Source organism: Daktulosphaira vitifoliae, unplaced genomic scaffold (genome assembly GCF_025091365.1).
Source record: "Daktulosphaira vitifoliae isolate Bord-2020 unplaced genomic scaffold, ASM2509136v1 Scaffold_1, whole genome shotgun sequence".
In the NCBI taxonomy this organism is placed as follows: Eukaryota; Metazoa; Arthropoda; class Insecta; order Hemiptera; family Phylloxeridae; genus Daktulosphaira; species Daktulosphaira vitifoliae.
Genome location: NW_026099572.1, coordinates 19,317,971 through 19,332,361, shown reverse-complemented (window position 1 = coordinate 19,332,361; position 14,391 = coordinate 19,317,971). Strand labels below are relative to the sequence as shown.

The following is a 14,391-nucleotide window of genomic DNA, read 5'->3' as shown; positions in this document are numbered from 1 at the left end:
ACCACAATGTCATCCAGGTATACAAACACGAATTTACCAACGTATCCACGCATAACCTCGTTCACCAACCATTGAAAAGTAGCCGGGGCGTTTTTAAGGCCGAAAGGCATTACTTTAAATTGGTAGAGGCCCATCTGTGTGCGAAACGCGGTGAGTGGTCGTGACGCTGGTGTCAGACCTACTTGCCAATAACCGGACTTCAGGTCGATGGTGCTGAAGACGTTAGCGCCACCCATCCCTCTGACCATGTCATGTAAGTCGGGCATTGGATGTGCGTCGGACTCCGTCTGAAGATTGAGTCTTCGGTAGTCGACGCATAACCGCTGAGAGCCATCTTTCTTTTTAGCGAGAACTACGGGAGCTGCCCATGGCGAGGTACTTGGTTCTACAAACCCTTGCTCCTCCATTTCTCGCACCATATTAGAAATGATGTCCTGTTTCTCGCGATTATATGGGTATGCATTTAAGGCAGCCGGCGTATTTTTGTTTAACCGGATATCATGTTCAATGATACGAGTTCTTCCGACTTCCCCGGAGAAAACTTTAGGGTACTTTCGTATAATTGACCGCACTTCTTCAGGATACTCTCCTTCCGGTACAATTACTTCTTGAACAAACCCTTTCTTCGATTTATGTTTTCTCCAGCACACCGTTGTACGTTTTTCAGTACCCATGTGAATGGTACACGCCTGGTAATCCCATGATACTTCCTGTTTCACCAAAAAGTCATGTCCTAGGAAGATGTCCCCAATCAAGTGGTCGAGTACTGCGGCTCTGAACGTCACCTGAAGTTCAGACACCCTTGCTGTGAATTCAGCGTACTCGTGAACCTGCACGGTCCGGTTGTCAGCCATAGTGACCACATGTGGTTCTTCTTCTACCAATTTCCCATATTTGCGTGCTACCCACGGTAAAACGTAAGATCTCGTGGCTTGAGAGTCTAACGGCGCAACAACTATTCCCGTAGGGAACTCCAGTTCAATTGCCGGTAATGGCACATTGTAACTTTTTGGTGTCCCGGTTGATGTCGCTTTTTTACCGTTCTTGGTTGGGTTTGAATGACGCATGGTTTCTACCGTGATCTTCTCCGGTTCCGAAAACATATCTGAATCCTGGTCGGATTTTGTTCGGTTCCCGTTATCGATAGAAACATTTTCTCCGGAGAAAAGTTCAGCTGCCCGGAGACGTATATTGTATAACGAATCCGTGTCAGANTTCCCGTTGTCGATAGAAACATTTTCTCCGGAGAAAAGTTCAGCTGCCCGGAGACGTATATTGTATAACGAATCCGTGTCAGATTTTCTCCGTCGATTTTGAATTCCGCGGGAAGGAGTGAACTCCTCAGAGAGTTTTACCGGGAAAGACTTCGGGACCGACAACAAAGTACTTGTTAGAAGGTCTTGTTCCGGGTCTTCCGGGATTTTGTTCGGTAAATGGTCCTCGGAATGTGCTGTTAATGTTCCTTGGTCAGGACGCATTGAGCTACATTCCAGTATTTCCGAAACTTCTCCCTTTTCGGTTTTCTCCCAAAAATTATCCTTTCCTTCGGATCCAATTGCGGCAAACTGCATTTTGGTTTGTCCCTCCGATCCCTTTATGTGTTCTTAAACAGAACTTCGGGCTTTGGGACTTTTTCTTCGGCGGTTTTCGGGTTTTAACACTTTCTGTCCGGGCGATTTTCCGTGGATCGACCGGAACTCTTCCCGTTTCCCGAATCCTTCCGGTTTTTGTCCGGGCAGTTCGCCCACCAGTGACCGTACCGATTGCAGTTTTTTCAACCAGCCGCTTTATCAGGCTTCTTCTCCGGCAGTTTACCGTTTGAACTCAGCGGTGGTTCTTTATTAAGCCATCCAGGGCCGTACCCACCAGGCGAAAACCTCTTTTTTTCGGGTTGCCGTTGCCGTGAGAAGTCTTCATTATCCAGATCGTTAGCCAGCTCAAACAGATCGTCTATTGACTTCGGTCGCCTAACACGCGCGTGTATCCGATAGTCTCTGTTCATCAGCGCCACGATAAGATCGACTAGCTCGTAGTCCGTAAGCCTAGAGTCTAGTCGGCGGGCTAGCTGGCACTTCCACATAATGAACTCGCCTAACGACTGGTTTTCTCCCTGAGTACCATTGTGGAAGTCGTTGCGAATTTGTGTCCGGATAGACTCGCTATTGAACCTTCGCATAAACTGTTGTCGGAACATATGCCAAGTTGGGTTCATACAGCGTATGGTTCCCCACCATGTTCCGGCCTCCGCCTTGAGTTGAGGTGCTAGAACTTGTACCCATTTGTTTAATGGTAATCTAGCCTCATAAAGGACCGCTTCAGCCTCCGATATGAACGTAGTCGGATCTTCCTGTCGTTTGCCGGAAAACTCCGGCAGAGAAGCTAAAGACAGACTGTCTAGCGAAAGTAGCGAAGACTCGTTAAAAGTCACTTTTCTCCTATTCTGAGTCTTTTCCTCAGCGTAAAGGTGACTTTCCTGGACATTTTCTCCGTGGATTCGTGTTGATTCACGGTTTGCACCGGAGAATCGTAAATTTTTTCCGGAGAAATTGTCATTTTGACCGGAGTAAATAGGTTCCGGCTGACTCAAACGGGAAAACGATGGGTTTTCCCGGAACGGAACGATGTTTCCACCGGAGAAATCCTTATTTTCAGCAGGCTCATTCCTTAGCCGTGAAAATCCACCGGAGAATATAAAGTTCGTCGGTGCCACGGGTGGGGGGGTGGGAGAGGGATTTCGACTTGTCCGGTCAAAATCGCTCTGCGTACCCGTACGACGGTTTTCCCCCGTTTGGAACCGTGGTTCTCCCGTCCTATCCGTCGGAATTTGCTGTACAGAGCCGGATTGAGGGACGGTTCCCTGGTTCGTAGTACCTGTGACCCCCTGTTCATCGTAGTTGGACAAGTTGACCTGCTTGATCAAGTTGTCCAACTTTGCTTCGAGCTGGGCAATGTGTTCGCGTTGCTGGGCGACTGTTGCTTCCAGTACCTCGTTCCGCTTGGCATTGTCCTCGACGTACCCACATAATAGCATATATGTGTCATATGACAGTGACCAACTGTCACGGTCATCTTCGGAGCGCCTATCCTCTTCCGTGTCATCCGGTTGCCCGGGCCTCCCGTTAGGGATATGTTCGTCCTGGGGGGGAGGATTACTCAGTGGGTCGGGGTGAAATCTTAGATTCGCCGCGTTTGTCCCCTCCTCCTGTAAGATATGGTCTTCCAGCCGAACCATAAGGTCAGCCTTGGAGCCCCCAGTTGCGAGTCCCCGTCGCGTAAGCTCCCCTTGCAATTCTCTTATTGTTAACTCAAGTATGGTCTTACCTGACATAATGAGTGGTGATATAACTAATAATAGAATGCAAGTAGGTCAATGGGAGATAGCGATGCACTGATCACGTGTACGGGAAGTGTGGGTTTGCCTAATTTATTTTTAGCTCAAACCACGTTTATGGGCTATACTTAATATTGCCTGGAATTACTTACTTATTCACTTAACTACCCCAGAAGTTTAAGACTTATCTTAATTTGGGCCCTTTAAAGATTAAGTCAATAGAAGCTTTAAGTTCCTTATTTTGCAAATATTTTATTAAGGGTGCTACAAATAATAATTGCTGTAATTATTTAGCACTTACCTTAATAAATTCAGAGTCTGTAAAAAAAAAAAAATTCCTTATACGACTGCGCCACTTGATGTGTTTGGGGTAGTAAATATAATAATAATGACAACAATAATAACAATAATAATAAGTAGTAAACCAATAGCGTTTTTTATTAGTCACTACAACAATAATCTTAATTATACAATAATTAAATAAAGTTATCTTTTGTTCCTCATAAAAGGTCAACGTAACAGATCGGNTCATAAAAGGTCAACGTGACAGATCGGAAAAACGAATGTTGTCCAGCTCCGAGCGACCGGTTCTCACCGCCCGTCGGTCACCGCAAATAGCGCGACCTGTCGGACGTGAAGAGGAAGCGCCGCGATCGCCATCCGGTGGTAACACCAGAAATGAGAAGCGACCGCGACANGCACGCTTAGATGCGTGTAAGATAGCCAACCGTTCGATTAATTCATTTATATCGTCCCAGTATACGTATTCTTTTCGTTTATTCGTAACGGATAAAAACGGTAGTCCACTACCAAACTTTTCGTTTTCACTAAACAGTGGTTCACGTCCGGTAAATAACTGTTTTATAATATTTTTATATTTATATCCTGGATTAGTTTTCAATTTTCCGTTTTTGTTTCTATGAACTCTAGTGTGGATAAGACAGTTTTTATACGTTAACAGATCATCAGAAGTGATTAAATCGATGTTGGGTATCTTTTTAAATAATAATTCATGTAATCCTTTTGTCAATGACACTTGTTTTAGACTACCGACTTTTATGCTACCCATATGTTCATCAATGATTACTGTTTTATCGCCCATCTTAAATTCACCGTTATCATTAACGGTTACGCCGTAGACTGCATCAAAATTCGATTGTTGTGGTTTTTGATATTGTATCGGAGACGATAGCACAACCGTATTATTTTTATCAACGTTATCGCTATCATCAGAGCTATTTGATTTCTGATGATTAAAAAAATTTTTTGTTTGATGTGCAATTTCTTCAAGAGGTTCAACAATAGGAGACGCATGCTTGCGTATAAACTCTCTAGTATCGTCAACACCGCGTTTGAGTTGTAGTAATTTTTTCCTAATACTTTTTTTAGCTTTTATAATACTCGACGTTATATTTTCCTCAGTCTCCATTTTGTACTAATAACCAAGTGTTTAAAAATCACTTCTTTTTATATAAATATCAAAGCATTTCCGATACCTTCCCTCGTTTAACGGAAAATCTTTCGCTATCATCAAAAATTCAAATCTCCCACTATTCCAGCATTTGGCACACATTTCTTTAAATTCTATAAAACTCATGTCCGACGAACAGTGATCATCGTATATGTGTTTTAAATTAGTTTCGTCTTGTTTGTATAAAATAATCATATTCGTGTTGTCTCTAATGAGTTGTTTTGGTATACGAGAATACGTCTGCGATAAGTAAAATATATCGACACCATTATGTCGCCCTCTACAAAAATACGATGCAATGTTGTTTTGTTTTTCACATACGACATCATCGAATATAAATATAGAATTAGGAGTTGCGGTTTCCGGTGGTATTACTTGATCGTTGTCCGTGTAAACGTTTATGTTTACCCCTTCAACATCATTGATAATATTTTCTAAAATTTTATACTTGCGCTGATCCGGTGTTTTTGTATAGAGATAAACGTTTTCAAATTTTAAACCGTTTTCTTCCGTCAGCAAATTATACATAACGTTTGTTTTACCGCAATTAGACGGTCCACAAATTATACAACGAATACTATCAGGTAGTAAGGGACCGTGTTTCATTCGTTTTGATTCGGATTTATTCAAATCAATATTAGAAATCGGTAACTTACACGTTTGCACTTCGAAAAACATTACGTATAAAAGATTGACGCAATACTTTCGCCGTTTTAAATGATGGTTCGATGTCGACGATCAAACAATACTAAACGCGGTTACGGTATAGTCAATTCTCTTATAAATAATCTTCCAGTTGAAGTTCATTGGCCAACGTATCAGTACCTAGGACCAGGGACGCGGTTGGAAAAGCGATTGGCTCGTGGTGACCCCGGAAAAAATCCGTTGGATTCGGCAGCTCGCGATCACGATATAGCTTATAGTAAATATAAGGATCTTAAAAATCGACATCAAGCCGATTACGTGTTACAAAACCGTGCTTGGGAACGTGTTAAGGCGAAAGACAGTACGTTTGGAGAAAAATTAGCGGCATACGCTACTACCAATATAATGAAAGCGAAACGCAAACTCGGGATGGGAGTGAATTTCAACTCGATTGTCAGTTCGAGTAAAAGGGCAATGCGTAATATGAAAGGTAAAAGTGAAAAGAAAGCCAGTGTCGTTGCACTCGCAGCGGCTAAAAAAACATTCAAAAACTCAGCTCGAAAACCTACTACTCCTCGCACTATAAAAATACCAAAATTCGGTGGAGCGCTGCCCTTGATTCCTATTTTCGCCGGTTTGTCTGCTTTAGGATCATTAGCAGGTGGTGCCGCGAATATAATCAAAGCGGTAAACGAAGTAAGAAAAAATAAAGACGCGAAAACTCCTGTTAAAATCGGTAGCGGTATGCTTTTAAAAAGAGGATCAGCATTGTATTTGAAGCCATTTCAAAAAAACTAATTCATACGCTACCCAGTGATCGTCCGCTAAACAGTGATGATATAATAAAATACGCCAGATCGTTCAAAATATCACATTTTCGTAACGTCTTTTCATGAGACAAGTTACCTAAAACACCACGAACTTTTGAATGTACCGTAGTGAATTTAGATGATGATACGGGTAGAGGTACACACTGGGTAGCTTATTATAAAAAAAATAAAACTGTATTTTATTTTGATTCGTTTGGCAATTTACCACCGCCTTTAGAATTACGTAACTACTTAAAAGGCTGTCGTATTAAATTTAACTATACTCGTGTACAAGAATTTGATACGTTCGTGTGCGGACAATTGTGTATGAAATTTTTACTGGAACAATGCAACGGTCGTTAACGTTATCTTTTCAAGGTAACCAATCTAGAAGNGTTTCAAGGTAACCAATCTAGAATGATCAGTACTTTTTTTCCACCCATAGAACTAGATGGAAGCGCAGAATTGGCACTTTTGAGTTTACAAGCGTGTAATTCTAAACCAAACGTTAGTGAAAAAAATAATTCTTTTCGCGTTCAAATCGATACAGATAAACTCAACACTTCAACGTCAGTTAATTCTTCAGTAATTGATTTAACAATACCAATCGGATCATACGAGCTAGAGGATATAAGTAAATACTTATCGAATGAATTGAGAAAACATAATATTATTTTCACTTTAATGTCCAATGCGAATACATTGAAATCAGAAATGTATTGCGATAAAACAGTGGATTTTACGGCAAACAATAGTATTGGAGAATTATTGGGATCTAATAAACGAATGTTTGAAGGTGGTGTCGTACATGAATCAGAACAAATGGCTAATATCAATCCATTATCATGTATAAGAATAGAGTGTGATATCGTACATGGTGCATTTGTTAACGGACGCGAGACGTGTTCAATTCACGAGTTTTATCCTTTGGTGTCGCCCGGCTATAAGATTGTAGAATCACCTAACAATCTAATTTATTACCCTGTGTTGACTAATCAAGTAGATAACGTAAAAATTGAAATTAAAGATCAGAACGGAGAACTTGTCGATTTCAGAGGTGAGAGTGTAACAGTTCGTGTTCATATCCGTTATGGGAGTACGATATAACGTTAAAAGAAAACGTTTTGACGACATTGACAACAGTTGTGTTTCAAAATTTCCAGTGTTAACAAAGGATAGCTTGAATACTCTCTTAAATCTTGGTTACACGCTTGCAAACCATTATGGAAGACATTCTGAACATACACGAAAAACCATACTTCGAAGAAAGTATAACAAAATTTGAATATCATTCGTATCAACCGTTTTCTAGTAATGCGCTGTCGAATAACGATGAAATACGAATTGCGATACAACATCAAGATTTGTACACTCTACCCAGCGAATCGTTACTACACATCGAAGGTGAAGTAGAAAAAAATATGGAATCGGTGGGTGAAGGTGCGTCATTTGTTAAAATAATTAACAACGGTATTATGTTTCTGTTTGATGAAATTCGTTACGAATTAAACTCGGTCGAACTCGATAAAATAAGAAATCCTGGTATAACGACATGTATGAAAGGTTATGCGTCTTTTCAAACGGCTAACCTTTACCGATATCAAAACGCCGGATGGAATGAGAGCGGTGAGAGTAAGACAAACTTTGAAGTTTGTATACCCCTTAAATTAATCATGGGGTTTGCGGAAGATCATCGCAAAATTATAATAAATTCTCGTCAAGAACTTATATTGCATAGATCTAGCGTGGATATTAACGCGTTAAAATGTGAACGAGGCAATGGTAAAATAAAAATCGCGAAAATTATGTGGAGAATGCCGCATATAAACGTCGAGGATGGTGTTAGATTGCAACTTTTGAAGACATTAGATTCTCGTCAACCACTTTACATTGCTTTTAGAAGCTGGGAATTATTTGAACATCCATATTTACCACAAACAACAAAACATTCGTGGGCCGTTAAAACGTCAACGCACACTGAAAAACCTAGATATGTGATTATAGCGTTTCAAACTAAACGTAAAAACATTATATCTGCAGACATGAGTCGATTCGATCATTGTTCTCTATCATCGCTCAAAGTTTTTTTAAATTCAGAGTCTTATCCATATGACAGTTTAAACATCGATTTTGATAATGATAAATATTCAGCGTTGTATCAAATGTATTCATCGTTTCAAGATACTTTCTACAATATCGATAATGATGACCCTATTTTGACTAAAGATGAATTCAAAGACACTGCACCTATGGTTGTCATCGATTGTTCGAAACAGAATGAAAAAATTAAAAGTGCACCTGTAGACGTTCGAATTGAATTCGAAACCAAGATTCCTATACCAAAAGATACGTCAGCATATTGCCTTATATNGCATATTGTCTTATACTACATGATAAGATTTTCGAGTATAACGCTATGACTAGCGAAGTACACAAGGTGGTTTAATTTATGAAATAAAAAATTAATATAAGTATAATATTTTTTTTAATTTAAAACAATTACTATTGTACATAATTAGTTATAATTTTTAGTTATTTATGTTTTACATTTAATGATTAAATTTAAATTTATTTACAATATTATACATTATTAATATCTTTATAAATTTATTTATTACTATTGTTATTGAAATAGTTATTTAACTTTTTTTTTTTCCAATGTTTTTGTTCATATTCTTTGAATACAGCTAGTGATAATTCATCTGTCTCTCGAGCACATTCTTCGTCGTCAAATTCAATATTCCAACTCCTAACGTCTTCTGAAACACGATAATAATTTTATTACTATTTAAAACAGATTTATAATTTTTTTTTTACTTACTTATCATTTCTTGGTAATCTGATGTCTTTACATCATCAACCCACGTTCCCTGTGTTATTAGGTCTAATAAATCTTCTTCCGTATCAAAATTCAACCATGGATGTGTTCCGAGATGAAGACAATTTCCATTAACTGATTCTATTATTATAATAAAAACATGAAAATTTTTTAAATATATATAAAATATTAAACACATACCGTGTTTCATTTAACCAAGTTTGATGTTGCCCCGCATCGATCATCGAATATGATGCAGGATTTTCTATTTCATTAACTATATTAATATAATAATCATCCATATTCCAAAAATCTGGTAATAATTCTTGAGACTGCGAAAATATATATATTTTATTATAATCGCATAAATAAAATTATTTTTAAATTACTTACCATTGTTTGCGAAAGTGGTTCAATTTTCATCTCGTTTATTATATCTGCGAATTCTTCTTCGCCAAGTAGTGGAGACAGTGGTTCACTTTTCATATTATTTAGAATTTATTATTTCGTTGTGATTTTCCAAATGATCTTGTTGGTCATCGTTTTTACTAAAAATTTTAATTTTATTTAGTATTTTTAGCATAAACAATTTAGTGAAATATCTACCTTATATTTTCATTTGTCATCTGCTTAACATCCTGATTGGTTTGATGTTTGAAATCCTCAATGAATTGTTCCCATATACGTTTAATGATACATTTATAATCGAAGGTAACTATTTCTTTGTACAGTGCTGTTGATGTCTTTGGCAATAACGATATATCCATACTTTTCACGATGGAATACATTAAATTTTCGGATAATACTAAAAACTTGTTTATAACCAAATCCTTTACTTTTTCGTAAAATTCTTTACTTTGTATGTACAATAAGTTACATGTTTCATATTTCTCTTTGGTTACTTCCAGGAGACATGACTTCATTTCTTTCAACGCATATAGATTTTCTTCAGTCAATGATATACGCCCCATTTTTTCTTCTTCGCTACCTTTACCCGATATTGATAGATAACTTTTCGAGAAACATTTCGATTTTACAATGTTAAAAACGGAATTCAAATAAATTTTTGATTTACACGATTCATCCATAAATGAAATAACTTCATCGATTAATTGTAAAAAATTAATAAATTTATCGACATCCATCCATAAATACATACTTGGAGATAATATTATCATTACGGGAGAGTATCGGTCGTTTATCCACGTGCAACCGATGTGTAGAAATTTTCGCTCGACGAAACTCAAATTGAAGACCGACGTTGCTAGTATAGAAAACTCAGGTTGAGGTTGATTCCGAATACTCATTCTTATATCTTTTCCTCCAGTTGTCATTTTCATCATGCTCATCTTGAATATCACGCTGTTATACTTCACTGATTACACATACGAGTAAGAAAACGAAGATACAATACGATTGATTTTCACGAGCGATTGTGTTTTATACCAATATTAAATAACAGGAGTGAGGGAAGAATACAATCATCTTTGAAGTGGGAGGTTGTGAGGCGCTATTATTTGTTATCAAATTGATTTTTTATTTTGATAAGGGAGGCGCTAATAATTTTGATAAGTGAGGCGCCGGAGAAGATTATAAGTGAGGCGCCGGGGAGATTATAAGTGAGGCGCAAGTGAGGCGCCCCCACAAACACACATCATAACCGTAGCCTACATCATAACGGCCGCGTACTGTTGCCCCTCCTTCAGGGGCCCAATCACCACCGCCTCCATGCGGGGCACCTTGGCCTTTAGTTGGGCCGCAGAAGGACCCTTCCATGCTGATTTTGGAGGAGGAGGAGGCTTCGCCTTTTGGGCGGCTGACCTTTCGCCCCGGGCCACCTTTTTTTTTTTTTTTTTCACCGCCGGCATGCTGTGGCCCTGGAACTACCGTGAGGTATTGCTTCAGGGCACCCAACGTCGCATTAAAACTGCTAAAAGAGCTGAGTCACAACACGACGTTGCCTCCCCCGTTAGCCGGATCCTAGAGTGGTATCCGTTGCCCAGGTCGCACCACGTGGAGGTGGGGGTTGGACTTAGCTAAGGGTGGGCATAAAAGAATTCACAAACACATAGAAACATACACAAACGGTGAGGAGAATGGGAGATACCCTAAGTAGGCCTCTCCTTTCCTCCCACCTTCTTGGGGCAATCCCTCGCCCTGTGGCCCGCTGCCCTGCACGTGAAACACGCGCCGGTCCGATCGACGCCGTTACAGGCCGTTTGCACGTGGCCCCTTTCGAGGCACCTGTAGCAGCGTGGTCCCTTATCCTGTGGGACCCGGATCCGGCACGTGCCCCATCCCACCCGGAGTCGTGTCAGTCCGACCAGCGGTTGCGAGGCCCTGATGGAGACCTCGCACCACGTGTAGCGGCCCTTACCACTACCATGAAGTCGGACTGACACCGCACCGACCGACACACCAACCCCTTCTTTCGAGAGGATAGTGGTCAACGCCCCTACGACGTCCTCTTCCACTATCCACTTTTCCACGTCTAACAGCATGAACGCCGCGGACATCACTGGGCTATGTACGCGGACGTCCATGCCGTCCAACGCCTCGCTGACTTTGGCGGCCAGCAGGTCGGCCTGGGCACCGGTTCCCGTGACCTCCAGGAGCACCGCTCCCGTCTTGGTCCTGCGGGTACCGGAAACCACAACGCCCAGCGCCTGAAGATCGACGCCTTCCATCACCCTCTTGACCACGACCGAATATTTTTGGTCCTCTTTAAGAGGACCGATAACAACGGCCTCGGTCCGCGGGGCCTTCGCCTTTATGACGGGTCTCCGCACTGAGACGGGAGGTTCGGGGTTTGGATGAGGTTTCGCCGACCAGTTAGGAGCCTTATGGCGGACCACGTCCGACCAGGTATCTTGCGGTGGCACCGCAGGCGCTACCACGTTCTGGGACGGCAGGCCTGGGACGCCCGCCGCAACCGCAGTCTGCGATTGTGGGGCGACACCCGCTTCACCATCGTTCCTGCCATTAGCCTTCTTACGCCGGCGTTTCCGTACCCGTTTGACCACCTTGGCGGTGGGTGGCAGGTCGCCGTCCGGTGCGCTCTCCCCAAGGGTATTCGACGCAGCGACTCCGGTGCTCAGTTCGCCGACGCTCACTGCAGCCTCGGGGTGCTCCGTTTGTGTTCCCGCTTCCTTGGTGGGTACCTTCTCAACCCGACCCAGCATGGCTCTTTCATCGGGTGGGGCCTGATGGACCCCAACTCTTGACGACGGCTTCCTTCTCCTCTCTCCCTCCAGTACCGCTTCGAGTTTCTTCGTCGCTTCCTGGACCTCTCTATGGACTCCCATACCTCTCCGTTTGTCGATGACACCACGGAGTACTCTGACTTGGTCGGCGACTTCGTTGACCATGGTCGGAGTCGCAGTCATTTCCTCCGCAGTGTCATTCCTCCTTTTCCGGCGTGGTTCAGCTGAGCTTCTTAACTCAGTCAGAGCCTGGCACGACAGGGCTATCTGCTCAAGAAGGAATGCCAAATGAGTATTTGGCACGTCCTTCATGAGGCTTCCCTCTACCTCCGCGGCTCTGGAGAGAGAGACGAGGTGGTTGAGGCCAGCGTCAAACGTCTCCTCATCATCACTCTCGTCTTCCCGTACCACCGCCCTCCTCTTCCCTGGATGACGCTTTGGGGGCGTCTCCATCCGGAGGTGGCTGAGTGCTGGAGACCGTTTCTGCGATGTGCCTTCTTCTCCTAACGATGGCTCAGCTTCCTCCCCGCCTGGTCCGTGACCAGTACGCATCACATCATCTTCATCGGTGTTTGGACCGCTCACCAGTTCGGGCAGACTAGGTCCCTCCACGGGTGAGTTTCCCGAAGCACTTTCCTTCTGGGCTAACCAGCTGGCATACTCGTATGCGTCCACTGCATCTCCAAGACCCGTGCCTGCGGCGACAAGAGTAGGGTTACTTTTGTGCCGGGACAAGATCTCGCTGAGGGCGAGCTTGGCGGCTTGCACGACACGGTCGGTCGCGGTGTCGCTACCGCCCCTCAGTGCCGACACGCAGCGAGACATAAGGTTGTCCCTTTCTTCCTCTTCCTCTATCCCATCAAAGGGGTTATAAGGTATAACCCGTTCGGGACTAAACCCTACACCGGCGGAGAGGTCATCTCTCATCATTCTGAGGATGGAGGTCACCGAACTGCGAAAGTCTGCGGGCGACCGGAAACCCCCGTGCGGAAAACACTCCATCCGTACGCCTTCTAGGTTCTCTAGGTTTGACTATCTGTCAAATTCAGAGCGGGACATAGGGATGTCGTTACAGAAACGACCCCTGATGCCCGACCACTCATCTACCACATCGCGGTTGAGATCTACACTTCCGGCAGTAACCTCGGTGTCCCTAAGGACACCGGAGGATGCCTGCTCCCCACATCCTCCAGCAGTAACTTGGGCGCGAACGCCCCCTGGACCCTGCCTCAACAGTCCAACGGTTTTTCCGCAGTCGCTGGATAACGACCGGGTCAAGCCTGCGTTAGCACTCTCCCCAGCCGGTCCTGGAGTCTCCGAAACTCCTGGCACCGTAACAGTTTTTTTATCCTGGTGTCCTTCCATATTTGGTTTTGAGGGTGTCCTTCCGTGCGTTTTACCTGCCGCCAGGGGATTTGTTTTCGGTGTTACCTTCACCTAGGTGGTCACCTTACCAGGCTATCGGGCCCACCCGCCCGTTGTGAAATTACCCTCGATCGCTACCGCTTATTCGTCCACTTTAATGTGGCTTATATCACGGTTACCCTACATATCTGCAGGGTTAACGAGCGAACGAGGAGCTCATTGTCCGCGACCGCTTATTCGTCAGTCCAAATGAATGGACTTCTTATTTCGCGGCTAACCTGCATATCTGCAGGCCGTTCCTCTATCCGCAACCTGAGGACGCGCCCGATTCCCCGAGCTAGGGACACTGCGCTCGTGCCGACGTTTCGTAGCCCCGTAGAGCCCGATCACACTGACACTGTAACACAGCGCAACGGGGCTTTATCTATTAACTGTAAATATGACACTTATGAATATCTACAATTTGCTGTATTAATTGGTAATCATGATATGACATCAGCTCTATTTTTGTTGGATGTTACATATTCAATTTTAAATTGAGATATTCTAATAGAAATACTACATAACGTTGTAATCTACCTGTTGTCATTATTGGTACACCTTTCTTTGGTTCAAAAATACTTGTAAGTGATTTAAAATCCGATCTAATAGTAAAATTTAAACCCCCTAAATAATTGTTAAATTTATTAACTCCGAATATAAGTGCTTCTTTATCGACTTGACTGTAATTCTTTTCATCTAAATTAAGT

General features: G+C 42.6%; 2 protein-coding genes across 3 annotated transcripts; one reads left to right on the top strand and one right to left on the bottom strand.

Annotated features, from left to right (window-relative positions):
* Positions 1 to 7,479: 7,479 nt before the first annotated feature.
* On the top strand, positions 7,480 to 8,676 carry LOC126907002 (uncharacterized). The gene has a single exon (XM_050688023.1). The coding sequence runs from the start codon at positions 7,480 to 7,482 to the stop codon at positions 8,674 to 8,676; it is 1,197 nt and encodes a 398-aa protein (XP_050543980.1).
* Positions 8,677 to 8,783: 107 nt separating this feature from the next.
* Positions 8,784 to 14,044, bottom strand: LOC126895562 (uncharacterized). 2 transcript variants are annotated; one of them, XM_050667556.1, is made up of 5 exons: positions 9,681 to 14,044; positions 9,468 to 9,622; positions 9,276 to 9,406; positions 9,074 to 9,215; positions 8,784 to 9,015 (listed from the first exon to the last, which is right to left on the bottom strand). In XM_050667556.1, the coding sequence occupies exon 1, from the start codon at positions 13,277 to 13,279 to the stop codon at positions 11,183 to 11,185; it is 2,097 nt and encodes a 698-aa protein (XP_050523513.1). In that variant the 5' UTR covers positions 13,280 to 14,044; the 3' UTR covers positions 8,784 to 9,015; positions 9,074 to 9,215; positions 9,276 to 9,406; positions 9,468 to 9,622; positions 9,681 to 11,182. The 2 variants fall into 2 exon arrangements, with proteins under 2 accessions (XP_050523513.1, XP_050523512.1); XM_050667555.1 differs by having other exon boundaries at positions 9,078 to 9,215.
* Between the last annotated feature and the right edge of the window lie 347 nt (positions 14,045 to 14,391).

Coding starts and splice junctions, on each gene's coding strand:
- LOC126895562 (XM_050667556.1), bottom strand. CDS start 13,279: ATGGAGTGTTTTCCGCACGGGGGTTTCCGGTCGCCCGCAGACTTTCGC.